This window comes from Symphalangus syndactylus, chromosome 7, assembly GCF_028878055.3.
Source record: "Symphalangus syndactylus isolate Jambi chromosome 7, NHGRI_mSymSyn1-v2.1_pri, whole genome shotgun sequence".
NCBI lineage: Eukaryota > Metazoa > Chordata > Mammalia > Primates > Hylobatidae > Symphalangus > Symphalangus syndactylus.
Genome location: NC_072429.2, coordinates 6,723,928 through 6,751,903, shown reverse-complemented (window position 1 = coordinate 6,751,903; position 27,976 = coordinate 6,723,928). Strand labels below are relative to the sequence as shown.

The 27,976-nt window shown below is 57.2% G+C and overlaps 2 protein-coding genes across 3 annotated transcripts in view; both read right to left on the bottom strand.

Annotated features, from left to right (window-relative positions):
* Positions 1-2,448: 2,448 nt before the first annotated feature.
* On the bottom strand, positions 2,449-3,863 carry SCGB3A1 (secretoglobin family 3A member 1). The gene is made up of 3 exons (XM_055284733.1): positions 3,772-3,863; positions 2,947-3,185; positions 2,449-2,598 (listed from the first exon to the last, which is right to left on the bottom strand). The coding sequence occupies exons 1-3, from the start codon at positions 3,824-3,826 to the stop codon at positions 2,575-2,577; spliced, it is 318 nt and encodes a 105-aa protein (XP_055140708.1). The 5' UTR covers positions 3,827-3,863; the 3' UTR covers positions 2,449-2,574.
* Positions 3,864-14,661: 10,798 nt separating this feature from the next.
* The window catches only part of FLT4 (fms related receptor tyrosine kinase 4), a 45,247-nt gene continuing 31,932 nt past the window's right edge, over positions 14,662-27,976 (bottom strand). The window contains exons 24-30 of one of the 2 annotated variants that reach the window (XM_055284922.1): positions 27,316-27,427; positions 26,281-26,380; positions 25,781-25,886; positions 24,675-24,823; positions 23,376-23,496; positions 22,439-22,524; positions 14,662-16,584 (exon numbers count right to left, since the gene is read on the bottom strand). In XM_055284922.1, coding sequence (XP_055140897.1) covers positions 16,386-16,584; positions 22,439-22,524; positions 23,376-23,496; positions 24,675-24,823; positions 25,781-25,886; positions 26,281-26,380; positions 27,316-27,427 — 873 coding nt within the window. In that variant the 3' untranslated portion in view covers positions 14,662-16,385. Of the gene's footprint in view, positions 16,585-21,217; positions 21,646-22,438; positions 22,525-23,375; positions 23,497-24,674; positions 24,824-25,780; positions 25,887-26,280; positions 26,381-27,315; positions 27,428-27,976 lie in introns of those variants that run through there. The other variant, XM_063642416.1, reaches the window with a different exon arrangement.

Below are 27,976 nucleotides of genomic sequence, written 5' to 3'. Positions count from 1 at the left end.
GTCGACTTCAGTTATCTTATACGTCCCTGCTGAAGCATGTATACCTTTTCCCTGTGATATACAGACCCTGGGTCTGGGAGTTGACGGTGTGGGGATGCACCGCCTCAAGGCCATCCGAGACATAGCTTCTGTTTTTAAGTCCCCATTAAATGTTTCTTTGTGAGAAACTGGACTTGTCAGACTCTTTTTGACCCCTTAGCTCCCTTGGTCTTTGGGGGCAGGTCTGCATACACTTGCTCACTGAAGAACGGTATGTTTGGGACCAGCACCTCCAGGATTCTATTGGTCTCTCTTCCAGGAATCTACAGGAGGAAGGAAGCTAGACGTTGCATCTGGTCTTGGAACTTCAACTGGTGTTCGCAGTTTCCCTTTTTTACTAAGCACTTTGCTTTCCCCCCATTGTTTTCCTGGAAAGATTCCAGGGGTGGAGGGTAGCAGGGCCATCTTGGGATGGGGTCCTTGGTCTAGTACCACACAGTGCCACAGCCCACCCACCGTCAGTTCCAACAAGCTCCTGTAGCCTACCATGTTCCCATAATGATTTATCTGGATGTTTTAATCCAGTTAGTTAAGGAATTGTTAGCAGACAACCTGCAAAAAGCCTGGATATGTAACACGGGGAGGTGGGCCTGGGGTCATGTTGAGGTCGGTGTCCCCATGACCTTGTGATTCTCACTCTTGGTTCACTGTTGTCCAGACCAAAGCCTTCCCCACCCCATGAAGATTCACAACCCTGCCGGGCGCAGTGGCTCACGCCTGTAATCCCAGCACTTTGGGAGGCCGAGGCGGGCGGATCACAAGGTCAGGAAATCGAGACCATCCTGGCTAACACGGTGAAACCCCGTCTCTACTAAAAATACAAAAAAATTAGCCGGGCGAGGTGGCAGGCGCCTGTAGTCCCAGCTACAAGGGAGGCTGAGGCAGGAGAATGGCGTGAACCCCGGGGGGCGGAGCCTGCAGTGAGCCGAGATCGCGCCACTGCACTCCAGCCTGGGTGAAAGAGCGAGACTCCGTCTCAAAAAAAAAAAAAAAAAAAAAAAAAAAAAAAAAAAAAAAAAAAAAAAAAAAGATTCACAACCCTTCATGACCTTGGGGGCAATGCGTTGATAAGATTTCATGGAATCTGGATCCAGGTGGCATATTCCCTGTTGTGGTTTGACTGTGAACTCATCAAAATGGCTAAAATTTTTGTTCTATTGTATTATTTATGTATTTTGAGATGGGGTATCTCTCTGCTGACTAGGCTGGAGTGCAGTGGTACAGTCACGGCTCACTGCAGCCTGACCTCTCTGGCTCAAGTGAACCTCAGCCTCCGAGTAGCTGGGATTACAGGCACATGCAACCATGCCCGGATAACTTTGGTACTTTTTTTTAGACGAAGTCTTGCTCTGTCACCAGCCTGGAGTGCAGTGACACGACCTTGGCTCACTGCAACCTCTGCCTCTGCAGTTCAAGTGATTCTCCTGCCTCTGCCTCCCAACTAGCTGGGACTACAGGTGCGTGCCACCACACCCAGCTAATTTTTGTATTTTTGGTAGAGACGAGGTTTCACCATGTTGGCCAGGATGGTCTCGATCTCTTGACATCGTGACCCGCCCTCCTCAGCCTCCCAAAGTGCTGGGATTACAGGTGTGAGCCACTGCACTGGCCAATTTTTGTATTTTTTGTAGAGATAGAGTTTCCTCATGTTGCCCAGGCCAGTTTCAAACTCCTGGACTCAAGTGATCCACCTGCCTTGGCTTCTCAAAGTGCTAGGGTTACAGGCGTGTGCCACTGTGCCCAATCAAAAATTTTTTTAAATCTTATGTGGACATTCATGATGGGGGGAAGCCCTGCTCAAGCAACCTGAGGCAGAGTTATTCATCCCAGCAAGGAATTTGACTGGGAGGCTTCCCCTGAAATGGACACCGACGTCTGGGTTCCCTGGGCACCTTCCCACCAACACTAGGATCAGTTGACAAAAGGTGGTCTCTCTGGTAGAGTAGAAGGAATCAAAGCCACTAGGTTATTTGAACAAAACCAGCAGAAACCTCAGGGAAAACAAGCCCAATAGCGGATTTCCTGAAGCCCTCATTCCTCCCCCATTCCGAGCAAGAAATCTACAATATAGAGGGAAAAAATAAAAACTTTCAAATTTTAGCAACAAATGGCTTTGGTGCGTTTGCCTTCTCGCCAGTCTTCAAGGAGTAGATAATTTTTATGCTTCATAAACAGTTACAGAGCACAACAGGAAGAAAGACCTGCCAGTTTTGTTTCCAAATCCAGTTTACCTCTGATACTGGCCCCATCTCTGTCACCTTTCGCTGCTGACTCTATGCCACCTGCAGACTCTCGCACCCTCTCTCTCCCTCTCTCACACAGCACCCCTCCCCTCACAAAATCTGGGACTTGGCACCCTCGGTCCCCCACAGGGATCAGCATTTGGGTGAGAAAATACCAGGCTCCAGCTGCTCTTAACCACGTTTATTGAGAGGGGCCAGGGGAAGGGGATGGACGGTCCGCCTCGCGGCGGGGTTTTCAGCCCTCGCGGGTGGGCAGCGTCTTGTCCTCAGGTGTAGCTGCTCCAGTCTCGGCTCAGCCAAACACTGCCAGGGCCTCCTGGAAAGCAGAAGCCGAGCTTGAGTGCCCCCAGCCCTCCACCAAGAACTCAGGCGAGGGCGCGGCAGCGGCCGGCTCTGTGGGGAGTGGGAGCGGGGCGGTTCCGCTGGGGTCTCCGGGGGACGCGCACCCTCGCGGGGCCACCTCCGCCTTCCCCGGCCCTGCAGCTCGGATGCGCCCCCCTCCCCCAGTTCCCACCGGGAGACCCAAGCTTCTCCCAGGGACAGGGCTTGGAGGGGCAGGACAGGAAACAGCCCTGCTGTAGGGCCCGGACACCTCTGGTGCAATTTTGAGGCTGGCCAGGAAGGGACGCCCGCGCGGGAAGGGTACCCGGGGTGCCCACGTTACCAGCAGGGCCTTCAGAGCCTTCACGGCCGCCATGGTCTCGGGACCCAGCTCAGCCACACACTTCTGGGCGCCCTCTATGAGGTGGTCCACGGGGACGCCCAGGCTGCTCAGCAGGAGCTTCAGCGGGTTGAGGGTGCCCAAGGGGTTGGCCAGGGTCCCGGCCGCGGCCTCCGCTGCCGACTCCAGCGCAGCGACAGGCTGGGCCACATGCTCGGCCGAGCCCACTAAGAAAGCAACAGCTGCAAGCGAACGGGGAGGGGTCACCGCCTGCGCGCAGGGGTCCCCAGAAGGCAGGCCCAGGACGCGCCCCCGCGGGAGGCGCCCGGGAACCGTCGCGCCCTGCCCGGCTCCCCGACCGCCCTCTCCCTCCTGCGCCGAGGCCTGCCGGGTGCGAGCCCCGGGACACAGGCGGGTCTGGAGAGGCGGCCCCGCCAGGAGACGCTGCAGGGTCACCGGAGTGGCCTGAGGGTGGCGGAAGGACCGGTGAACTCTGTGCAGGCTCCAGGACAGACCCCCAAATGAGGGGACACTCGCGCTGCGCCTTGCAGGATGAGGGGACGGTCGCTAGACAGGGGACAGACGGCTGTCCCCAGGCCAGGGGCGGCCCCTGTCCTGGCCCGAGGCTGGAGAGAGCCCTGAGAGGAGGGAGGCCGAAGGCTGCAGGCGTGGGTCCCCGGGACGGGCAGCGGGGTGGCGGAGCCCTCTGGGCGCTGGGCGAGGCTGGAAGGACCCTGGGATCCAGGATCGGCGCAGGCAGGGGCGGGGGCGCAGCGGGCACCGAGGCCTCAGGCCCCACCGTGCGGGCCAGGAGCCCAGGGCGCTCACCGGAGCTGCAGGACAGGGCCACGCAGAGCCCCAGGAGGGCGGCAGCGAGCTTCATGGCGCAGGGGCTCGGGGCGCGCTGGGGACCTGCGGCTGCCCGGGCACGGCCACGAGGCTTCATATACCCCGTCCTCGCCCCTCCAGGGCCGGCCTCGCCCATGCTCCTGAGAAAGCCCTACCTGCTCCGCTCGTGGCCGAACCCTGGCCAACTTCCTGCTGCGGCCGGCGGGCCCTGGGAATCCCGTGCCCCCTTCCCTGCCCGGGCCTCGAGCACTTCCTCTTGGCAGGGACTGGGGCCCAGAGCTGGGCCTTCTGAGAGCAGGCAGACCTGGCCTTTGTCTCCGCCAGGCCCACCCCGGCCCGCACCTTCGCTTTGTGGTCTGACCCCATGGGCCTCACTGCAGGGCTGGGCCCAGGTGAGGGGGAGGCTCCCTCGCGCCAGAGCAGGGGCGGGGGGCGGCGCAGGTCCTGGCTCGGAGGCGGCAGCAGGTCCGTGGTCCCTGCCTCTGATCCCAGACCGTGGTAATGTCAGGCAATGGGGGTCCTCGTGGGCGCCTTCTGCGCCTGTGAGGAAGCCGAGGTGGAGGCGCCAGAGACGATCAGGCCTCACTCCTGGCCACCTGCCTGGCCGGGCCACGGGCAGCTTAGTGCAAACAGAAAGAAGTGGGGCGTTTTTCTGTCTTCAAAACTAGCCTCGACGCCAGTAGATGGGCCGTTCCAGAGTTTCTCTAAATGTCTTCACTTGTCTGTCACCTGAAGAAGTATGACAGATGGAGAGCAAAACACATTTTGAAAACTTTTGCAAATGATACATTAATTAATTTGCTTTTAGTCCTTCTTTTTTCCTCTATTTTTTGACCCCAGGCATCGAGCATTGAGTGACTCACTTTTTGGTTCATGGCTGATCTCAGCATTGTTGGTGCAAAGTCTCTCCTTTCTTTTGTAAAGTGTAGCTGGCATGCGTGGGAAACAGGCTCGTGGGTGGGAGGACCAGACTCTTCAGGCAGTGTCCTGCAATTCCTTCGCCATGGCTGACAGCATGTCTTAGCCCTCAGCCACCCCGAGCTACTGCGGCCTCCTCCGCACCTGCAGACAGTTGTGCCTTGCTAACTGTCGTGGCCAGGCGCACGCATTCACATTGTTTCTGTTCACTTACGCTTTTCCTTGACTATTTTTTGGGGGGGATTTTTGCATTATAAATCTGGAGTTTGGTTGTGTTGTGTTTTGTTGGTCACCATGGAAGTAATTTTAATGGGAAATACGTTTTCTTTTTTTAAAACATTTTGAAGTTAATTACTTTTTTGATGGTGGTAAAGACACTGTGTTGCCATGTTGCCCAGGCTGGTCTCGAACTCCTGAGCTCAAGCAATCCTCCCACCTCAGACTCCCAAGTAGCTGGGACTAGAGGTGTAAGCCACCACACTCAGCGGATTTTGATTTTGTTTTTTGTTTGTTTGTTTTTTGAGACAGAATCTCACTCTGTCGTCCAGGCTGGGGTGTAGTAACATGATCTTGGTTCACTGCAGCCTCGACCTCCCAGGCTCAAGCAATTCTCCCACCTCAGCCTCCCAAGCAGCTGGGGCTACAGGTGTGCACCACTATGTCCAGCTAATTTTGTTTATTTTTTTGTATCGCTTCTCGGCCTTTTGGCTAAGATCAAGTGTTTATTTTTTTGTAGAGACAGAGTCTCACTGTGTTGCCCAGACTAGTCTTGAACTCCTAGCCTCAAGAGATACTCTTGCCTCAGCCTCCCAAAGTGCTGGGATTACAGGTGTGAGCCACCACACCTGGCTTGATTTATTTTTATTTTTTGTAGAGATGGGGGCTCGCTATGTTGACCAAGTTGGTCTCAAAATCCTGGCCTGAAGCAATCCTCCCGCCTCAGGCTCCCGAGGTACTGTGATGGCAGGTGTGAGCCACCCCGCACAGCCCATCTTCACCATCTTAAGGGCGCACTCCATTAGCATTAAGTATATTCTAATGTTGTGCAAACATCACCATAATCTGTTTCCAGAACTCTTTTCCTCTTCTAAAACTGAAACTCCGAGCCCATTAAACAACTCCCCACTCCCCTCCCCCAGCCCCTGGCACCACCATTCCACTTTCTGTCTCTGAATTTGGCCACTCCCGGCACCTCCTATGAGTGGAATCGGGTCGTGCTTGTCTTCTGTGGCTCGCGTATTTCACTTAGGTTCATCCTCCAGGTTCATTCATGACTTTCAGAGTTTCCTTCCTTTTTAGGGCAGGATACTGCTCCACTGCATGGCTATGCCACATTTTCTTCACCCATTCACTTCACCTGTGGGTGGACACGTGGATGCTTGCGTGTTTTCACTGCTGTGAGTAATGCGGCCGTGAACACGGCTGTGCAAATGCTTCTTTGAGACCCTGCTGTTGGCTGTTTTGGGTGGCTGCTCAGAGGTAGAATGGCTGGAGCCTGTGGAACTTGCATGTGTCATTTGTGAGGATCTGCCATCTCTCCCAGAGCAGCGGCACCACGCCGCCTTCCCAGCAACAATGCACAAGGATCCACATCCTCATGATGCTTGTTCTTCTGTGCGGGATCTGGCAGCCTTGGCCCAAGCAATCACAGTGGGCACATCTGGGGAGCTGACTTTGGGGCCACCTTTCCCCATGCTGCCTGGGGACCAGAGAACGCTGACCGCGGGAAAGACCGATGCTGCCGAGGCCAGGAGGAGGGGGAGGCCGCATCTGTGGGTCCCCAGCAGCGCTTGGGGTCCTGGCCACTCCAGTGGCCCCTTGCACTCGCCTCCAGGGATCCTTTGTCTTCAAAATAACTTCCCTCCACCTTCCGGCTCATGGTGCCTTGGGTGGGTCTGTTCTCATTTCCCACAAGCCTGCAGGGTGGTGACAGGCCCTCATTCCTATGTGCCCCAAGATTTTGGATTCCAAAAATACATCCCCTGGCTCCCCGGAGATGTGTGTCACAGTGTCCCCGTTTCACCACTGACAGGGCCAAAGGATGTGCTCTCCTCTCCCGAACTGCCATGGTCAAGTCAAGCCAGGACTCACCTCAGGCTGGCCCAGCCCCTCACCCCACACTGGCTCTGGGGGCCACGCCTGTCGAAGCCTCTGCAGTAGTGGGGGGTCAAGCAGGCTGAGGATCTGGCCCGCGCCTAGACCTGCACAGCTGGGTCAGCAGCTGCCTCTGTATTCGTTTCCTGAGGCTGCTGTGACAAGTCGCCACACACCTGGTGGGTGAAAACAGCACATTTACCCCGCTCACAGTTCTGGAGCCCAGAAGTGCAGTGTCAGGGGTGAAGGCGAGGCGTCGGCAGGGCCGGTCTTCCTCCAGAGGCTGGGCCTTTCCGGGAGCTTATCCCCTCCCGGCCTCTCCCTGCTTATGGGGGCTGCCAGGGCCCCTTGGCTGGTGACTGCGTCAGTCCAGTCTCTGCCTCCCTGGTCACATGGCCTCCTCCTCTTCTGTGTGTGTGGGGTGTGTGTGTGTGTGTGTGATGGTGTGGGGGTGTGTGTGTGGGTGTGAGTGGGTGTGTGTGAGGGTGTGTGGGTGTGTGTGTGAGGGTTTGTGTGTGTTTGGGTGTGTGTGGGTGTGTGTGGGTGTGGGTGTGTGGGGAGGGTGGGAGTGAATATGCATGCAGGTGTGCGTGTGTAAGATGGACAGTGAATGAGAATGAGCGTGTGAAGGGGAGTGTGTGGGTGTGAGTTTGTGGGTGTGTTTGAGTGTGAATATGTGTACAAGTGTGTGTGAATGAGTGTGTCTGTGTGGGAGGGAGAGTGAGTGTGGGAGGGAGTGTGTGGATATGCGTGTGTGTGTGAATTATGTGCAAGTGTGTGTGAGTGTGTGTGTGTGAGTGTGTGTGTGTGTGTGTGAGTGTGTGTGTGAGAGTGTGTGTGAGTGTGTGTATGTGAGTGTGTGTGTGTGAGTGTGTGTGTGAGTGTGTGTGTGAGAGTGTGTGTGAGTGTGTGTATGTGAGTGTGTGTGTGTGAGTGTGTGTGAGTGTGTGTGAGAGTGTGTGTGTGTGTGTGTGTGAAACCTCTGCTGCCATCTTATGAGTGTGTCTTGTTGCATTTAGGGCTCACCTAGATAACCTAGGACAGTCCCCTCATCTCACAATGACGCCCCGTCAGGCTGCTGAGACTGTCCCTGCTGGGCCTAACATTCTAAGGTTCCAGGAGCTGGGGCGTGGAAGTGCTGCCCCTTGAAGGCCAGGCCAGGTGAGGCTTCCAGGGTGTGTCAGAGTCCGCCCGGCATGGGACAGGGACAGGTGGGCAGTGCCCTCACATCGGCCTGGACCTTCCCTGCCACTCCTGCTTGCGGCCCCTGCTGGCGCAGGTCTGCCGAGACACTGAGAAAGCGCTTGGCACTGTCTGCAGACGACACGGTCAGCCTGTTCCGGGCAGTGTTTGCAGGGCATCTTTTGGGCCAAAACAAACACGCACACCTTGCCCACTCCCACGGAATGCAGGAAGAGCTGGAAGGTAAACAAGCACTTTGCGGCTCTGGGGAAGGGGCCAGATATTGAATTTGGGGCCAACTGAAGGAACTCAGGGCCTTGGAGCAGGGTACTCAGCCCCTGGGTGCTCCTGCCGGGGGGCCTAGAGGCTCACGGTGCCTCCGCCCGGCCCACACTTTGGCGGTGCTTCCGCAGACACCTGTGGAGGGCTGTTCAGGCGGCAGATGCACACTCTGATGCCCCCGCCACGTCCCCATTCTCTCTCTGATGCCCCCCTCTCTGATGTCCTCTCTCTCTGAGGCCCCCACTCTCTGTGATGCCCCCTCTCTTTGATATCCCTCTTTCTCTGGTGCCCTCTCTTCGTAATGCCTTGAGTACATAAATTATTAAGCAAACTGGGTTGAACTCGGGATACCCATGCCTCTCTGATGTGATCACCTGGGCAGGTGAGTGCAGCTCCCCGCCAGAGCAGGCATCTTGAGGACCGTTCATCGCCGGAGTTTTCTGGGGTCCCTCTCTGCCCACCTCTGCTCTCCTGGGATAGCTGTCTGTCACGTGGTGTCCTGATGGCTGGGCCCTGGTTAGGTTAGCCCTCCATGCTAGAATGATTTTGGGCTTTGGGAGGGGTCTGTGGTGCTGTTCCAGTAGAAACTGCTCTTCTTTCTCTGTCTAGAGCCAAAGCCCGCAGGCGCTGGACCCCAGCCCCAAGGTCCCTTCCTCATTCCTTCTGAGCAAACTTTCCTACCCGAAGGTGGGGACCGATGGGCAGCCCTGGTGGCATCAGCCGGCACCCTGCGTTTCTCAGTGGTCCTGGGACCCTTTTTCAAGGGACTTGTGGGGGCTCCTGGCCATAGCCTGGTCTCGGCCCCCAGCCCCGGCCAGCACAACCCCCAAGTCCCCACCTGGGGAAGTGTTCCTGGTTAGGGCCACACAGCGGCCGGCAGCAGAACCCCCTCCACACTGCCCTGAGCGGCCCACAAGGACGGGCACCTCGGCCTGTCCCAGCAGGGACTCTGGGCTTTCTCCTGCGCCAGTAGGAAGTGGTTTGGTGGGGAGCAGGCTGGGGTGTGGCAAGGCTCGGCAGGCGAGGACAGACCAGGGAGTGCTGCTGGGCTCACCCAGGCACCTGGCTCACCCGCCTCACAGAGGTGTGCAGCCCTGCCCAGCGTCGCCCCATGAATCCCTGCCAGCTCCCCCTCCTCAGCCCCTGTGCACCTTCCTCATGGCTCGGCCCCATGGGCCCTGGGGCGCTCAGCACCTGCTCCTCAGCCGCCATCCTCCTTCCTTACAGCTCGGCCCCATGGGCCTTCGGGCACTGGGCAGCGTCGTGAGCGTATCCTGAGCGCTGCCTGTGGCACCGTCCCCTGGGTCACTCCCTGTGGCACCGTCCCCTGGGTCAGCCCCTGTGGCACCGTCCCCTGGGTCACCCCTGTGGCACCGTACCCTGGGTCACCCCTGTGGCACCGTCCCCTGGGTCAATATTGATCTGGCTCAATCACTTCCTTTTGCCCCTTCCCTGTTGGGGGCCTCCCACACACAGGGCCCTGCTGTGGGGAGGGGGAGCAGGTGCTGTCGATGTGGTTCCTGCCTTGTGGGTTCGGGGCATTGGTGAAAGTGACAGAAAAGCTGACCCACGTGGCTTAAGCAAAGACTGAAATTCCAGGAATGGCTCCGCCTTCAGGGAAGGGTTGATCCAGGCTCAAAGGATGTCACCAGGACCTCATACCTCATTCTTCCCTGCCATCTCTCAGCTCCTTTTTTTTTTTTTTTTTTGAGATGGAGTCTCGCTCTGTTGCCCAGGCTGGAGCGCAGTGGTGCAATCTTGGCTCACTGCAACCTCTGCCCCCCAAGTTCAAGCAATTCTCCTGCCTCAGCCTCCTGAGTAGCTGGGACTATAGGCCTGTGCCACCATGCCCGGCTAATTTTTGTATTTTCAGTAGAGCCGGGGTTGCATCATGTTAGCCAGGGTGGTCTCGATCTCCTGACCTCGTGATCTGCCTGCTTCGGCCTCCCACAGTGCTGGGATTACAGGCGTGAGCCACCGTGCCTGGCCTCTCACAGTGCTGAGATTACAGGCATGAGCAGCCGCATCCGGCCTCCCACAGTGCTGGGATTACAGGCGTGAGCCACCGCTCCCGGCCTCTTAGCTCCAATTTTTTAGAGAGTCGTCCTCCTTGGAGCGACAGGCTGGCAGCCAGCAATGCCAAACCTCCGATGCCAATTTGGGCCCAGGCACACAAGCGCTGGTGCCATCCCCAGGGCCCTCCCGTGAGGCTTCACCCCACTGCTCCAAGGACCGTGCTGGCTACAGCAGCAGCAGCAGAGGAAACGTGGTGTCTCATTAGGTCCCACTTCCCTGCTTCAGTCTGTTCAGTGAGGAAGGAGGCTGAGGAAGGGGTGCTGGCAGGGATTCATGGGGTGAGCCTGGGCAGGGCTCCACACCTCTGTGTACCCAGCAGCACTCCCTCTCCTCCCCACCCCAATACCATTCCATTGAGGAAAGCACTCCAGTCCCCAGAGCCCCACCATGTCCAGGGACTGAAGTGGTTTCCTGAGTGGAATGGTACTGGGGTGAGAAGGGCATGATCACCCTCACGATTTAGAAGAAGCACAGCTCAGAGAACGTCAGTGACCTGCCCGCAGTCCCCTGGCAGTCTGAGATGGGTCTGCACGGTGCCCAGGCCATGCTCTTCACACACCCAGTATCCCCTGGGAGTGGCAAGGCCCCCCCATTGACCTGGAAGGCACACTGTCCTATGCTGCCTCCATATGCCAGGGCTGGGAGCAGCCAGGCAGGGGTGAGAGCTGGGGGGTCAGACCCAGGGGAGGCCCCAGCCCAGACTCCAGGCCAAGATCCCACCATGGCAGAGATGCACTTGCTGCCATCCCAAAGCAAAGCCCCTTCTGAGCATTCCCTTCCGTTACTGCTGCCTTTCCGTGGAGATTGGCTGATGACTTCCAGGTACCTGGCTGTCCCTAGGGAGGCTGTGTCCTTCTCAGGGGAGCTGCCTCCTTCCAGGGCTGGGCAGGCCTGTGTGGCCCTGCTGCCCACAAACCAGCTGTGATGGAGCTCCTGGCAGTGCCTCAGAGCAGCCAGGGACAGGAGGGACCCTGGGAGCTGCCCGGCTGACTCCACCCCTGTGTGCCACAGAGGGGCAGCCCAGGCTGCCAAGGATGCTGCCCCAGACATGTTCCGAATCCCTTAATCCTCTCTCTCCATGGCCGCTCTGGGCTCCCCCTCAAGCCCCAGTTCAGCCCCCACATCCTCTAGCCTCCCTGCCCACCATCAGGTTTATGGCGGCTTTGGCCACCCGTGGCTCCGGTGGAAAGTTTATGAGTTTCTGCTTCCCTCTTCGGATGCGCCCCTGAGGGGAAGGTGGTGTCCTCCACTGAGCCTAGGAAGGGGAAATGGTCCCCTCTCCCCGCAGTGGTGGCTGCAGCCGGTTACTCCTCCAGAGCAGAACAAGGGTGTGCGGAGTGTGGGGGCGCTTGTTGACCTCAGACACCCCCCAGTTTGACCTCAGGAGGGGTGCATTTCCCCTATGCACACTGCTTTGAGGCTGGGCTCACATTTCTTTCTGACAGTCCTGGAAGCTGGGAAGGCCAAGATCAAGGCACAGGCAGATCCGGGGTCTGGTGAGGGCCGCTTCCTGGTTTCCTGACAGCTGACTTCTCACGTGGTGGAAAGAGGGCTGGGGGGCTGTCTGGCCTCCTCTTGTAGGGACACTAATCCCATTCCCAGGGGCCCCACCCTCATGACCTACTCACCTCCCGAGGGCCTCACCTCCTAACACCATCACACTGGGAATAGGGTTTCAACATGTACATGTCAGGAGGACACAAGCCTGCAGTCCATCGGGCATATGGGGGACGGGTGGGAGCGTGTGTTAGCTGGTGCATGGGTGGGTGGGTAGGTGAGTCAAGGAGGGCTCATAGACCCCCTGTTCACATCACTTGGTCGGAAGGGGCTTCTGCCTGGGTGTGGTCACCCCCAGCACCACTGGGGCCTTATGACTTTTATCAGCAAAGCTCTGCAAGGCGGCAGTCATGAGTGAGAAACTGAGGTTCCGAGCGGAGGTGCTGGGTTCAGGCTCGCCAGCTGCAGGGTGCCACATCTCATACCCCATCCTCCGTTCCCAGCCCTGAGGAGCCCCCAGAGCCCAGCCTGCCCCAGGCCCTCTGCCCAGTGGCAGAGGAGACCCAGGCCTTTGGTGGTTGCCAAAGGCACAAAGGCAGCCCCCGCTCAGTGATGCTGTGGTCCCCTCCCTGAATCCACATGCAGAGATTGGAGTAGAGATGGTCCCAGTGACCTGGGGACTGGCTAGCACCTTGGACACTGTGGCTGATTATCTGGGCTAAGCACACAGCTTCAAGAGTCTACCTGGAAGCTAGGCATAGTGAGCCCCCGTAGTCCCAGCTACTCAGAGGCCGAGGCGAGAGGATCACGTGAGCACAGGAGGTTGAGGCTGCAGTGAGCTATGATTGCACCACTGCACTCCAGCCTGGGTGACAGAGTGAAACTTTGTCTCAAAATAAATAAAAGTCGATTTGGGCCTACTGGGGTGGAGTGGCCTGGGAGTGGTAATGGGGTGGGGATGGGGTCAGGGGAAACGAGAGGGAGGGGAACCTGTGTTGCTGCTGGAAGCTGCTTTTTGGGTTCCCTCCTCACAAGCATAAGGAGAATCTAGGGCGGGGGCTGTGTGGGCCCTCCCGGGGGTCCCTCTGATCTCCTGGCCTGCCAGCACCCCAGCGCCCTGCAGACCTGGCTGCTGCTCGTGTGTTCTGCCTTCTCTTCTGGGCTCTTCCTCCCATCTGGACTCGGTGCCTTCCCAGAAGTGAGAAAGCCACAAAGACCCTCGTCCGGAGTCGGGCTCTCCATCCCCATGACGTCCTCCCAGCCTGCCTGGCACTTTAGCTCAACCCTTCCTCAGCCAAGGACGCCCAGGACCTCAGGTGAGGTGTGGAGGGTGCAGGTCCCGGGGCTGCTGTTGAAGACCCCTGAGGAAAGGATTTTTTCCCAAATATCCGATGTGGATGTCTGTAGGATTCTGCACTGGATTCAGGCACCAGAGGCCCAGCTAATAATGGAGCTCCTGTTCCAGAGGGTCTTCCAGAGCCATCCTCGCACCCCCGGGGCTGCCCCCTGCAGACCCCCCCCCAAGCTCCTTCAAGATCCCTCCTTCTCAGAGCAGACATGTCAGTCAAAGACGTCAGCCCTTCTCAGAATGCCCCTCTAGCCTTAAAATAAGAAACAGGCACAACTCCGGACTCCCAGGCCCTAGGACCCCTGTGGCCTCCTGTCCCACCTCCCACTTCCCTCCCTCGCCTGTCCTTCTGGTCTTCCTCCTCGCTCTTCTTCACTCCTCACAGCAGGGGCTGCGGTTTGTGAGTTCCAACTCCAGGGCCTAGGACCACGCTTTGAGCAGCCACCCAGGAGCTCTGCCTGCTGGATGCAAACACCTGGGCCTGAACAGCGCCCCACACCAAGGGGCAGTGGGGACGTCAGAGTAGAATCAACAGCATCAAAGGACATTCGGGCATGTCCTGGGCCCCAAACCTCCCCCAAGCAGGTGACGAAGGGCTCTTGGCAGAAATGAATAGAGTGAAGGGCTGGGGTGGAGGTGGGGAGGCATAGGTGGGCAGTGGCACCCAGAGAAGGGTTGGAGCCTGAGAGGAGGAGGTGAGAAGGTTCTTGGGAGGCAGGAGGGACCAAGGGGCCCTTGCAGTGGGCGCACACTGTAGCCTGGTGCGACTCCTACCTCCCCGCTCGCTGGCTGTTTCCATCCACACAGCCTGGAGTGAGTGGTGCTCTGGGGTGTGAGAGGGCAGCTGGGACCCGGAGGGACGCTTGAGCCCAGCCCTGAAGGTCCAACCCGGGAAGGACCAGAGGAGCCCAGAAGTGTGAGTGCAGCCCTGCTAGGAAGTGGTACGGGACGGGAGCACGGAGGTGTTTCAGTTCCCAACACACGGGCATACTTTGGGCTTGGAGAGCTGCTCACCCCTGGGCATGGGGGGACACCCTGTTGGTGGACACCTGGGTTGACACACATGTCAAGGTCAGTGGCTAAATTCCGTCAATTATAATGGAAAGTTAAAATGTCCAAACCCAGCCTGGGCAACACAGTGAGACCTCATTTCTACAAACTAACCAACCAAAACAAAAAAAGTGGCCGGGCACGGTGGCTCACGCCTGTAATCCCAGCACTTTTGGGAGGCTGAGGCCAGGAGTTCGAGCCCAGCGTGGCCAACATGGTGAAACCCCATCTCTACTAAAAATACAAAAATTAGCTGGGCATGGTGGCAGGTGCCTGTAATCCCAACTACTCAGGAGGCTGAGGCAGAAGAATTGCTTGAAACTGGAAGGAGGTTGCAGTGAGCCGAGATGATGCCACTGAACTCCAGCCTGGGGGAAAGACCAAACTGTCTCAAAAAAGAAAAGAAAAAAGTCCAAACCAAATGTGGGGGCTTTTCTGTATTCCCATTTAGATTTATTACAGAAGCAAAAACAATACAAGCAACACTCCGGCCTGCAACACACACAAAGACTGGCATCAGATTTATTATTATCTCTTGTTAAATATTTTCGATCTTTTCTGAGAACATGGTCTAGAAGGGCATAGTAGGTTTTTTTCCCGGTACATGCGTGGGTGGGCAGTGAGGAGAAGGGAGGAAAGGTGCGCACCAGGGGCCAGGCTGGTCCTCTGCAGAGAACCACCTCCGGATCCTCCTAGGAAAGCCTGACACGGCAGTCCCACCTTGGACGACGTGCAGAGGAAGGGGGAGGTCCACAGGGACGACGACGATGACCTTATACATGCACTCAGCGTATCCTGGAGGAACACACACTGGGGGAGGTGGGGAGGGGAGGGTCGGCCGAGCAAGCCCCTGCTTGCTGCGCGGCGCCTGTCCTGCAAGCGTCTTGTGGGTGGGTTTGGGGAGTCAGGGTGATGGTCAGTCTCTGGTTCTAACGTGGGGATGCGGGTCTTGGGCACTGTGAGCTGGGATAGGGGTCCTGAGCAGAATGCCTCCAGCCTTCAGGGGATCTCTCAGCTGCTCCTCTGAGGGCGGCATTCTGAGCAGCCAGGGTGCTGTTGTCAGGCACAGGCCAGGAACAGGCTGAAGGCAGGGCCCCAGAACGTCCACTGAATGCTGGGTGGCACAGGGCAATGCTGGGTGGTCCTTTGTGCCGGCCCCGAGCCTTCCCTAGCAGATCCCACAGTGCTCGTCTCTCATGAGCTGGTTCGTGGCTTGGGAGGGGCCGCAGGTGGCAGGTCCAGGTTCTCAAGGAAGAACCAGACCGGCAGCTCCAGATCCAGGCTCCTTGGAGTCTGGGCCAGGTGGGAGAGCAGGGGCCTTCTCCAGAGCCACTGACTGCTCTGCCGGCCTTGACCTGGGGCGGGCTCAGAGTATCTAGACTCAGTACAGCTGTCCCTGAGCATCTTCCAGGCTGAGTTCGGAAAGCAAATTCTTCTCAGCAGCTCTAACAGTCTGTGAAGTTCTGTTGAAAAAGACCTGCAGGATGGCTGTCAACACCAGCCACGGGTGTGCGGGCTGCCTGTGTTGCTGGCGTGTCGTACTGGTGGCCACCCCAGGGGCTACTTAGCTGTTTGCTCAGGCCCAGAAGAAGACCCTGCAAATCCCTCCTTTCTTTGAGATGGAAACACAGCCCCCTCCCTTCACCTGTGCAGGGGCGGGTGAGGCCAGCCAGCCCTCGTGGGAAGAGCAGCTGTGTGCCCGTGGAGGACACGGCGTTTGGGAGACCTCCGCTCTGCTATGCCTTGACCTCCATCACTGTGTGACTCCCAGACCCACAGATTCCTCATGGGAAAACAGGGACCAGGTCACCACCCAGTGTGATGAAAGGAGGTCATCAAAGAGACATTCCCGTGGAAGTGCTGGCCCCAGGACCAGCGCCTGTGGATGCTGAACTAATGACATCTGAATCTCAGGGGGAGGGGCCGGGGCAGCTGGCGCGTGGCCCTGGCCAGTCGTGGTGACAGAACTCCGGGAGCCTTGGGCCTGGAGTCCTGCTCTTCCTAGCCGGGAAGCCTGCAGAGAGGGAAGAGGACACTCCTGTGCCACCAGAATTAAACCAGATGAGTTCCCAACCTGGGCCTCCAGCCCTCTGCCCGCCCTGCCGGGCCTGAACCCCCAAGTGCTGGGGGTCTTGTCCGGTGCTGCTTAGTAGCTGTTGTCTATGAAGAAAGTCACGCGGGCAGCCGGGGAGCAATGGTCCTCCTCGCTTGGCTCCGACAGCTCCCCATACTCGCTGTTGTAAAACACCTGGCCTCCTCGGGCCCCCCGGTCAGGCCGCCGCCGCCTCCCTTGGGAGTCAGGGTGCGCCCTGGTCACATCCACATTCTGGCCAGGTCCTTTACAGCTGCCAAGACAGGGAAGGTCGTGTCAGTAAGAGAAGAAGGCCGGGTGGTGGGTGGTGCACACTGGTAATCCCAGCGCTTGGGAGGCCTGGGCAGGCGGATGGCTTCAGGCCGGGAATTAGAGACCAGCCGGGCAACGTGGGGAAACCCCGTCTCTACAAAAAGTACAAAAATTAGCCAGGTGGGGTGGTGCCTGTGGTCCCAGCTAAGCGAAATAATTGCTTCAGGCCGGGCGCGGGGTCTCAAACGCCTGTAATCCCAGCACTCTGGGAGGCCGAGGCAGGCGGATCATGAGGTCAGGAGATGGAGACCATCCTGGCTAACACGGTGAAACCCCATCTCTACTAAAAATACAAAAAAAAATTAGCCGGGCGTGGTGGTGGGCACCTGTAGTCCCAGCTACTCGGGAGGCTGAGGCAGGAGAATGGCGTGAACCCGGGAGGCGGAGCTTGCAGTGAGCTGAGATCCAGCCTGGGTGACAGAGTGAGACTCTGTCTCAAAAAAAAAAAAAAAAAAAATTGGCCGGGCGCGGTGGCTCACGCTTGTAATCCCAGCACTTTGGGAGGCCGAGGCGGGCGAATCACGAGGTCAGGAGATCGAGACCATGGTGAAACCCCGTCTCTACTAAAAAATACAAAAAAATTAGCCGGGCGTGGTGGCGGGCGCCTGTAGTCCCAGCTACTCGGAGAGGCTGAGGCAGGAGAATGGCGTGAACCCGGGAGGCGGAGCTTGCAGTGAGCTGAGATCCAGCCTGGGCAACAGAGCAAGACTCCGTCTCAAGAAAAAAAAAAAAAAAAAAAAAAAAATTGCTTGAGCCCAGGAGGTGGAGGTTTCTGTGAGCCAAGATTGTGCTGCTGCACTCCAGCCTGGGTGACAAAGTGAGACCCTGTCTCAAAAACAAACTAAGAAAAGGAGGGACTGGAACCCTGTCAGGGTCTGATGGGAACCACCAAGGACACAGCGGAGCACGGGATGTGTTCAGACTTCAGAAAACATACACAGACTAGACTCAAACAGCAAAGCGGATTGATCGGATTCAGCACTCACTGGAGCTTTGTCCCTAGCCTGGACCTGAGACTGTGAAGAATGCCCAACTTCATCCCCTAACCCAGTTCTCTCTGTCTTGCCCATCTCAGTGAAACAGGACCAATGTCCCCTCAGCCGCTCAAGCCAAGCACCCTGGGGTTCTCCTTGCTTCCTCCTTCCCCTCACTCTTCACATCCAATCCATCCAGAAGTCCTGTCCATTCTAACTCCAGGACACATCCGAGCATCTCCATTCCTGGCCCCTCCTGCAGAGCCAGCTGCGTCCTTGCCAGCTCTGTGACATCCTCCTGCGGACTGCTCTGCTTCCACCCTGGCCTCCCGGTGGTCCACCCTTCAGAGAGGTCCTTCAAGTTACACTATGTCATTCTCCTCCTGACACACCCTCCAACGGCTTCCCGTCACTCCACGAAGCAAATCCAGGCTTCTCGCCTTGGCCTAGGAGGTGGCTTCTGCCCCTGCCCTCCTCTGCCTGCCCAACATGCACCATCCTCAAGCGCTCACTTTGCATTTTTTGAAGATGTTGATTTCTTGTTTGGTGCTTTGCATGGTGCTACTGAAAACTCTTGATTTAAGTTTAAAATATTAGTTCTCTTACTGTTTGCATTTTCTTCCTCTGGGACTCCCAATTTTATATATATTGGCTCTTTTCTACTCCTGTCACTTTCTTTCTGATCCTTTTGCCTCTTTTATTTCAGTTTTGTTTTCCTCTTTTCACGTCCATCTTCTGTGTCTGCCACTATCAGTCTGCTCATACATATTGTCCCTGTAGTGCCCTTGTTTTAGAAAGGATTTATCAGGTTTTTTTCCCCCCAGAATGGGGTCTTGCTGTGTTGCCCAGCCTGGAGTGCAGTGGCATGATCATGGCTCACTGCAGCCTTGACCTTCTGGGCTCAAGCAATTCTCCCACCTCAGCCTGCTGAGCAGCTGCTACCACAGGCATGGATCACCACAGCCAGCTAATTTTTAAATTATTATTTGAAGAGACAGCATCTCATTCTGTTGCCCAGGTTGGTCTTGAACTCCGGGCCTCAAGTGATCCTCCTGCCTCAGCCTCCCAAGGTGCTGTGATTACAGGTGAGAGCTACTGTCTGGCCGAATCTATCTTTTATTTTGATTTCTTTCCTGAATTTAGTCCGCTCTCATTTGTATCATCACACTGTCCGTCCATTTCTATTCTGAAATTTTGAATTTTGAATTTCAGATTCAACGAAAACAAGCCACTGCTTGTTTCCTTATATGTTTAATTCATGTTGGAGCATTTTGTTCATTTTCCCGTTTCTTTTAAACAATTGTCTACTGGGAAGTTTTAACTCTAATGTTCCGTCTTGTTCCTATAACTGTATGGATGGATTATTCATGTTAGGATTTCCTACACCACAAACAGCCACTTCTCCTATGGGTGGGACTAGGGATTTTGGTGGCATCCTACATTTCTTCACTTAAACGTGCCAACTCAAACTCTTATCTTTGGCATCATCTCAAGTTCCTTTGAGTGCATTCTTCCTTCTGAAGGCTCCATACACGCCCCGTATCATCCTGCCACCAGGGGCCAGCTAGTCTTTTACCCAAAAGAGCTAGGCCCTCCACTGGCTCCATGCAGCCACGCCGAGTGACCACAAGCTCAGTTTCCTCATCTCCTTCCACCCACAGATGCAGGTGAAAAGCCCCATCTATAGGCACGGGCTCGGGCATCCTGAGTGGGTACCGAAGGGGCTGGATGATGCAACCCAGGAGTGAGGAGGTGACCCCCCATGGGGCAAGTGCCGACCAGTGGTTAACAGGAGATGGCGAAGGACTAGGCAGATAGATTCCTCCTTCTTCTCCCCACACACCCCCCAAGGCACATTCTCTCCTTACACCTGTTTGGACAGCATTCTGTATGCCAAGTGGATGCACCTGCCAGAGACCTACGGCACCTCTTCTTTGCTCATCATGAACAGAGGACAAAGAACAGTGCCCTCTGCTGCCGATATAGGGTGGTGCAGTTTCTCAAATGAACAAATCCATCACGCGTCTTCTTCCGACTTCTGGATACGATCTTGCTTCCTTAGGACCCATATCTTCTGGAGCTTTCTTCTTCCTCTACCACCAAGCATCCAAGGGGCTGCACTTCCTTCTGGCTCGCTGCCCTTTTCAGAAGCAAGACGGCTGCCCAGTGCCTCGGGCTTGACAAGGGAGCTCTCCTCGCAGCCCCGTCTCCTCCGTCACCCCCGGGTCTGTGTTGCCACACCCCCAAGGACCTCGTCACACTCTCCTCTCACGGGACGGCCCTATCTGACGCTCCCACTGTGGTGCAGGCTCAGCCGTGCGGGTGCTGGTGTTGAGTCCCCAGCTCACGTTTGCACGGAGTCTGTCTCCTAGCTGAGCCGCAGGCCGGGCTGAGCGGCCTTCTTTGATCTCGAGGGGCTATGCTGTTTCTCGAAGGTGTGCAGAGGTTGAATTTACGTGGCCATCATCCTCTGCTATACCTTTTACTTAATTACCTTGTTTTTTGAAGGTCGAAATGCCGTTTGGTGAAGAAAAATTAGCGCAAAGCTATTTCTGTAAATGTAACCACCATTAATTTTCCAAAACCAGGTACTAACAGGAGTCACCTGATGGGCTGGGCGTGGTGGCTCATACCTGTAATCCCAGCACTCTGGGAGGCTGAGGAGGGCAGATCACTTGAGGCCAGGAGTTCAAGACCAGCCTGGCCAACGTGGCGAAACCCGGTCTCTACTAAGAAAAAAAAAAAATTAGCTGGGCGTGTTGGCACACGCGTGTAATCCCAGCTACTCAAGAGGCTGAGGCAGGAGAATCACGTGAACCTGGGAGGCGGAGGTTGCGGTGAGCTGAGATCGCACCACTGCACTCTAGCCTGGGTGACAGAGTGAGACTCTGTCTCAAAAAATAAAAATAAAAATAAAAATAAAAATAAAAATAAAAAAATAAAAAATAAAGTGAATCTTTTAAGCAGACACTAAAGTCTTTGTTTAAATCTATACCCTTAAAAGTTTCAATGTTCAAATTGGCCAAAACTGTTTGTCCCCTGGCTACCATGCTGGGCAAATGGAGGTCATTTTCTATCTGCACAGGCACATGTGGGTATTTCTCTGTTGTCAAAATACGTCCCAGCCTGTGGGCGAAGGATCACCCAGGTGCTGAGGCAAGAGACTGAAGGCGCAAACTGTTTCAGTCTAATAAAGAAAATAGTGGCCAGGTGCGGTGGCTCACGCCTATAATCCCAGCACTTTGGGAGGCCAAGGGCAGGCGGATCACAAGGTCAAGAGATCGAGACCATCCTGGCTAACACGGTGAAACTCTGTCTCTACTAAAAAAAAAAAAATACAAAAAAATTAGCCGGGCGTGGTAGCGGGCGCCTATAGTCCTAGCTACTCGGAAGGCTGAAGCAGGAGAATGGCGTGAACCTGGGAGGCGGAGCTTGCAGTGAGCAGAGATTGCGCCACTGCACTCCAGCCTGGGAGACAGAGTGAGACTGTCTCAAAAAAGAAAAAAAAAAAAAAAAAAAAATATATATATATATAAAATAAATAGAATAATAGTCATAATACAAATTAGATATAGAGATGATCATGGACATTATCAATCATTAGTATAAACATGATTAATTAGCTTTTAATATTACTCTTTGATGTATTACTCATATTACCAAGGAATAACCGGGGGGCATAGGGTCAGGTGCTCAAGGGATATTGTGAGAAGTGACCTAGAAGGCCCGAGGTGAGCCCTCTTGTCATGCCCGCCTAAGGGCCGCTTGAGGGCTCCTTGGTCAAGCGGTAATGCCAGTATCTGGGAAGGCACCCGTTACTTAGCAGACCACGAAAGGGCGTCTCCTTTTCCTTGGAGGAGTCAGGGAACACTCTGCTCCACCAGCTTCTTGTGGAAGGCTGGATATTATCCAGGCCTGCGCGCAGTCATCCAGAGGCCTAAACCCTTCCCTGTGGTGCTGTGCTTCAGTGTTCATGTTCCTTGTCCACTTTCGTGTTCCTCCCGTACTCCTGGTTCCTCCTTGAAGTTCTTAGTAGATAGCGGTAGAAGAAATAGTGAAAGTCTTAAAGTCTTTGATCTTTCTTATAAGTGCAGAGGAAAAACCGCTGACGTTTGCTGCCTTCTCTCTCTCTGCCTCAGCTACCTAAGAGGGAAGGGCCCCCTGTCCTATGATCACGTGACTTGCTTCACCTTCTCAATCACTTGGACGCCTCACCCCCCTTACCCTGCCTCCTTGTCTTGTATGCAATAAATATCAGCGCAGCCAGGCATTCGGGGCCACTACCGGTCTCCACGTTTTGATGGTAGTGGTCCCCTGTGCCCAGCTGTTTTCTCTTTATCTCTGTCTTGTGTCTTTATTTCTTACGGTCTCTCGTCTCCACACACGGGGAGAACAACACTAAACCCTGCAGGGCGGGACCCTACACCAGCCAGTTCAGATCACAGTATCTACCTGGCTTCTGGAGCCACTGGCTGAAGTTCAGGGGTTTTGGGGCTGGGGCGGCCTCCCCAACCTGGAGGAGAGTGTGTGTGCCCTGGGCATGGTGGGTTACATGTGGTGTCAGAAAGACACAGCATCTGAGCTCTGTCAGGGAAGTGTCGGGACCAGCACCCGCGTGGTCAGCATGTGACAGGGAGGGGCTCCTGTGGTGCTAGGTCAGGAGGGGAGTCTCAGGGCAGCTCACCTTGAACACGCGAAAAGGTCATAGGGAGTCATGAAAGGTTACAGGAAGAGGGCTGGGCACACCCAGGCCCCAGCCTCCCTCCTCCAGGGGAGGGTAATGTCGATACCGGCAGTGCAGGAGCCTCAGGAAGCCCTTACCTGAAGCCGCTTTCTTGTCTATGCCTGCTCTCTATCTGCTCAAACTCCTCCGAGGCCAGCACCATCCCACTGTCTGTCTGGTTGTCCTGTGTGGAGGGGACAAGCCAGGCTGTGGGTCCCGCCTGAGGCCCTCCTGCAGGGCAGCCACACCCAGCCAGGACGCTGCAGCATGACCCTGCAGCTCGGCTGACCTAACACCTGTCCCTGGGAAGCTGAGCCGGAAACAAGGCGTCCATTCCATCCCAGGGTGAGGGTCACATGCCCCTGCCACGGAGGAAGACACTGAGGTCGGGGGGCTGTGTGTGGCCCGTGGACACCTCACACTGGGGGACCTCCATGGTGGCCAAGCATATGCGCAGTGTGTGAAAGAGCGGGAGCCGTGGGAGAACCAGGGAGAGGCCTCCCAACCTGGCTGCTCACAGTTCAAGAAGATGATCCACGTGAGGCTGCCTCCCGGTTTGGGGGGCTTTGTTACCCTTCGACTGTGGCTTGGTGTGGTTTTTATTTTGAATTACACGGGAGGGGAACTGCGATCTTTTCAGAGTCCCCCAACATCTCCAAGTGGCCCTGGAGGCAGGAACCCAGGTCCCTGTGGTCTGGCCTCGGGCTCCCATGGGGTCCCTCTGCCCAGCGCTCACTGACCAGGCCCAGGACCCCGAACCTGCCACCGAGGAGGAGCTGTCCTTCCACTGGGGTTTCTGGGCTGCTGAGGAGGGGAGGCCTTGTATGGGGGTGACGAGGGCACAGGACAGAAAGCAGCTGTGAGTCGTGGCATCACAGGAGGGCCCAAATGTGCCCAAGGCTCTCCCTGGACTTGCACTTTCAAAGGACAGTCTTTGGGTTCTGCCATTTGCCTTACGAATTCCTGACACTGCCTCCCCTGAGGCGGCCCCAGCCCTGACCCGAAAGCGCAGCCCCCACCCTTCATGTGAAGTACCACAGAGGCTTTGTAGGTCGTTGGGGTCATGGGGAATTCTTCAAATGTCTTCATCCTGGAGGAACCACGGGTCTGAGCCCCTCTAGCCAGGCACCCGGGAAAGGATACCCAGTTGTAATACCTGTGGGGAGAAATCAGAAGGTGCTGAGGAATGCGCTGCAGCAACCCTCCTCGAAGTTCTCTCCGCTGTCCCTGTGCCTCCTCTTCTCCTGGAAAGCACCCCCAGGCTGGGGCAGGAGTGTGGACAGGCCTGGGTCTGATGGCTGGCAGGGGCTCCTCTGTGGGCCTGGCCTGGGGATGGGCTACCCTGGGCCAGCCAGGCAGCCCTGGGGCTGCAGGCCGCCGATGCCCTGCCCATACGTGGGTGCGCTAAGGCACGTATTGAGGGGTTTGTGGAAGGAGCCTGGCAGAATCCAGCTAACTGTTGTTGTCCCCTAGGCCTAGCCCTGCCATATGCTAGGGCAGAAGCACAGGACGCAGAGCCTGCATCTCAGCAACACTGCTGTGAATGTGGGCGGCACAGCCATCCTGAGTGTGAAATGCCAGGGATAAGAGAGCCTGGGCAGAGTTCTGGGAATGAGGTTACGTTCTCCTCCTGACCACACCTCACAGTCGGAGACCTTCCCTGCTCCCAGGGACTCTTGGGGACTCACCCCCAGACTAATCAGTGATTTAGATAATCAGAGATTCCTGGGAGGAATCTTGGCCCAAACACAGTCCACTCCACCTCTCCGTGAGAAAAGTACCCTTGCTGGGCGCGGTGGCTCACGCCTGTAATCCCAGCACTTTGCTGGGAGGCCGAGGCGGGTGGATCACGAGGTCAGGAGATCGAGGCCAGCCTGCCTAACATGGTGAAATCCCGATTCTACTAAAAATAGAAAAAATTAGCCGGGCGTGGTGGTGGCGCCTGTAGTCCCATCTACTCGGGAGGCTGAGTCAGGAGAATGGCGTGAACCCGGGAGGCAGAGCTTGCAGTGAGCCTAGATGGAGCCCCTGCACTCCAGCCTGGGCGACAGGGCGAGACTTCGCCTCAAAAAAAAAATAAATAAAAAGTGCCCTTGATGTTGGGGTGAGGGGACACTGGTGGGTGGACAGGACTCAAACACAAGCATGCAGCCAGGTCACACGGTCTTGGAAGGACCCTGCCGTGGGTCATTTAAAGCCACTCTGTGCTCTGAGTTCGTGCACACTGGTCTCTGACGTCGCACGATTTGCTTTCCCCCGATGACGCAGGGGATCAAATGCACCTTGCGTGCATGGCTTTCTCCCACCCCATTCCCCAACCTGCAGGAAGCTGACCTGGCGGCCAGGCTGTGGCGCTGCAGGCTGGGCGGGCTGTCCTCAGCGTCGGCCTCGGCAACGTGTAGGGCCATGGTGGACACCTGCGAGAAGCTGCCCTCTTCTGAGCTCTGAGAGCCACGCGGGGCCATGCAGACCCCCTCTTCCTCCTGGCGGGGACAGGAGAGGCAGCCAAGCCAGAAACCACCAGCCACTGCCCTCGGCCCCCGGCCCCGCCCTCGGCCCCTGCCCTCGGCCCTCGCCCTGCCCTCAGGCCTCGCTCTGCCTTCGGGACTGCTTGGGCTCCTGACCCCTGAAATTGGGCCCTAACAGACCATGCGGGCATGTGAGTGCTCCAAGGAGGAAACAAGCTCATGCCAGAAGCCAGCACATCTCAGCCATCAAGACAGGTAAGGGGTCAAGGTAGCAGAATGCTGGCTGTGCCAGCCTTGCTAAGTTCTCCCAACAGCCCTTCCAGGTATGGATGAGGCAGGTGGGGCAGGCCGGGCTTCAGCGAGATCATCCCTCCTCCAGCCCTTGGCTGAGCCGGCAGCCTCAAGAACTGGGGCCAGCACTTCCTACCTTCTTCTTCTTTGGATGGAACTAGACCCATGGCACCCATCCCCGTCCCTAAGGCCTGGGCAACAGGCCTCTCCCTGGTCCTTGTTCCAGGCTCCACCTTAAGCTGGGTCACGAGCCGGCTCCATCCCCCACCCTGGAGGAGCACCACGTGGGGAGGGAGAGATGTCAGGACACACAGGTCAAGGGTCCATGTGCTCAGTGGAGTTGGGGACAGAACCGGCACCAGGTGAAGGAATGCATCATGATGATGCCAGGGAGATGGGGCTGCCTCGCAGGCCAGGGGGGACCAGCCTAGGATTCCCCTTGGGCAGGGACAGGCTCTGACTATCCACACACCACCTGGAGCAGGCAGCGTAGGTGTGCAGCGGATGTGTGCTCAACAGAAAGGTGCAAGGGTGTGGGGACGAGGTGTGGGTAGGGGCCCAGGACTGCACCACCCTAGCCTAGCAGCTGAGAGGTGGGCGGGGCTTAGAGGGGCAGCTGGGGCCAGGGACCCAGGGCAGGGGCCAAAGGCCATAGTAGAACAGGGTGGGGAAGGGGCTCACTTGCAGGTCCCCGCCCTGGAGCAGGTCCCCCAGGATCTCCACCAGCTCCGAGAATGCAGGTCTCGCCTTGGGGTCTCCGGACCAGCAGCTCAGCATGATGCGGCGTCTGCAGGATCACGTGGGCTGCTGGACTGCATGCACCCCCACCCCAGCACCTTCAGTTCCCCAGCCTTCCTGGGCCCTCTCACCCACTCTGCCCTCCTCCTGACACGTCTCCCACTCTTGTCCAGCTCCCCTCGTTCCTCCTTCAAGTGTTAGCCCAGCGTCCCCTCCCGGTGATGCCTTCCCAGAACACTCGGCTCTGTCTGTTCCGACAGCGCCCGGTCTTCCCTCCTGGGGCCCATCACAGCGATGCCACAGACTACCCGTGTGTCTTGAGGGTGGTGCCCAGGCCTGTCCTACTGGCCCTGGCTTCCCTGATGCCACCTTCTCATGGACACAACCCCCACGCCCCTGACACTTGCTGCCCCCAACACCTGCAGGGCCACGGGGAGGCTCACATGGCGGGAGTGGCCAGCTCCGGGGCCCTCATCCTCGTGCCGTCTCTCAGCCGCTGGCAGAACTCCTCATTGATCTGCACCCCAGGGTATGGGGAGGCCCCTGACAACAGGAAGGGGAGGTGGGTGGGGAGCAAGCCTCCCGCGGCTCAGCCCAGCCCCCCAAGTCACCCCATCCTGTCCCTTCCCCCCCAAGTCACCCCGTCCTGTCCCTTCCCCCCCAGGTCACCCCGTCCTGTCCCTCCCCAAGTCACCCCGTCCTGTCCCTTCCCCCATCCGTGGTGGGGTGGAGACGGCTCACCCAACTGTGCTCTACCTGGGACCTGGGCTCTGCCCTCCCCAGCTCTAGTTCATTTGGCTAAAAGAGGACTGTGCCACCTGCTTGCTAGGGGTGCCAAGAGCATCCACCCACTGGCGACACGGTAGACATCATGGTTACTGGATCATCAGCGGCGGGGGAGCCGCCTGCAGGCAGTTTCAACAAAGCCTCTCTTGCCTCTCGCTGCTTCTCCTGCTGCTCCCCCAAGCCCTGCTGTTCCCTGCCCTGGGCCCCTCTGGCTTACCCAAGCTCCCACGCCTCCTACACTCTTCCTGCTCCTTTAGTTTCCGCAGGAGCGTGTATCAGTTGCTACTTGGTGACATTTTAACTTTTTCAAGTTCACTGCCCTACCCTGGCCTGGAGACTTCATCATGCTCGCAGCGGGGCCTGAGTTCCCACACGGAGCTCTTGTAGTAGGCACGTCCGCTCACAGGGCACTGAGCTCCCTCTGGGGCTGCCATGTGAAGAGGCTCAGTCCTGGCCCAGGCTTCAACGTGCACCCCACAGAGGGTGGCCCACGTTGGAGGCAAAGTCCTCTTGGAGGCTGGGCCAGGCTGGGGAGGGGTGGGGGGCCCTTGGTGGCCCACAAACCACCTGCTTCAGAACGACCTGGCACACACCTCCAGGTGCCCAGTCCCTTACTCCAGCAGGGCCGGTCGTGTAACCTGCCGCCGGTGACCTCGCCTCCTCTCCTCACTGGCACCCCATCCTGCACTCACCCAGAGAGAAGATCTCCCAGAGAAGCACCCCAAAGGACCACACGTCACTCTGCGTGGTGTACACCTTGTCGAAGATGCTTTCAGGGGCCATCCACTTCAGGGGCAGCCGGGCCTGGGGAGACAGAGGGAAGCGTGTCCCGCAGTGGATGGGAAGAGGGCTGAGGCCAGGCGCTCTGGCGCCCCTAACAGGGCCTCTGCCTGGGTTGGAGGTAGCTCCCTGCTCCTGTTCTCCTGGGTCTGTCTGGGCTCCTCTCTCCCATCGAGCTCTCTGGCAAGGGGTATCAGGGGAGACTGCACGCCTTCCTCCAGCCCTAGACCTCCAGCCCAGCCTCCTGATGAAATGCACCCCTGCACACTCTCACCACCTCCCCTGACAAGCACGCTCTATCCACTCACTGTCCCCACCCTAGAAGCCGGGCCATCACTCCTGACGCCCTCCTCCTGGGCTCCTTGAGGCATCTCCGCCACTGGCTGTCTCTCTCCCTCTCATGGTCTCTACCTGCAAGCCCTGAGGGCCAGGGCCCTTCTGGACAGGCCTCTACCTCCACCCCAGCACCCCTACTCTCCTCTCTTCCCAGCTTATGGCATCAGGGAGGTTCTTGTAACTGCAGACGACCTGACACTTCCCTCCAACCAGCGGCCATGCTGGGCTGGATGGCTC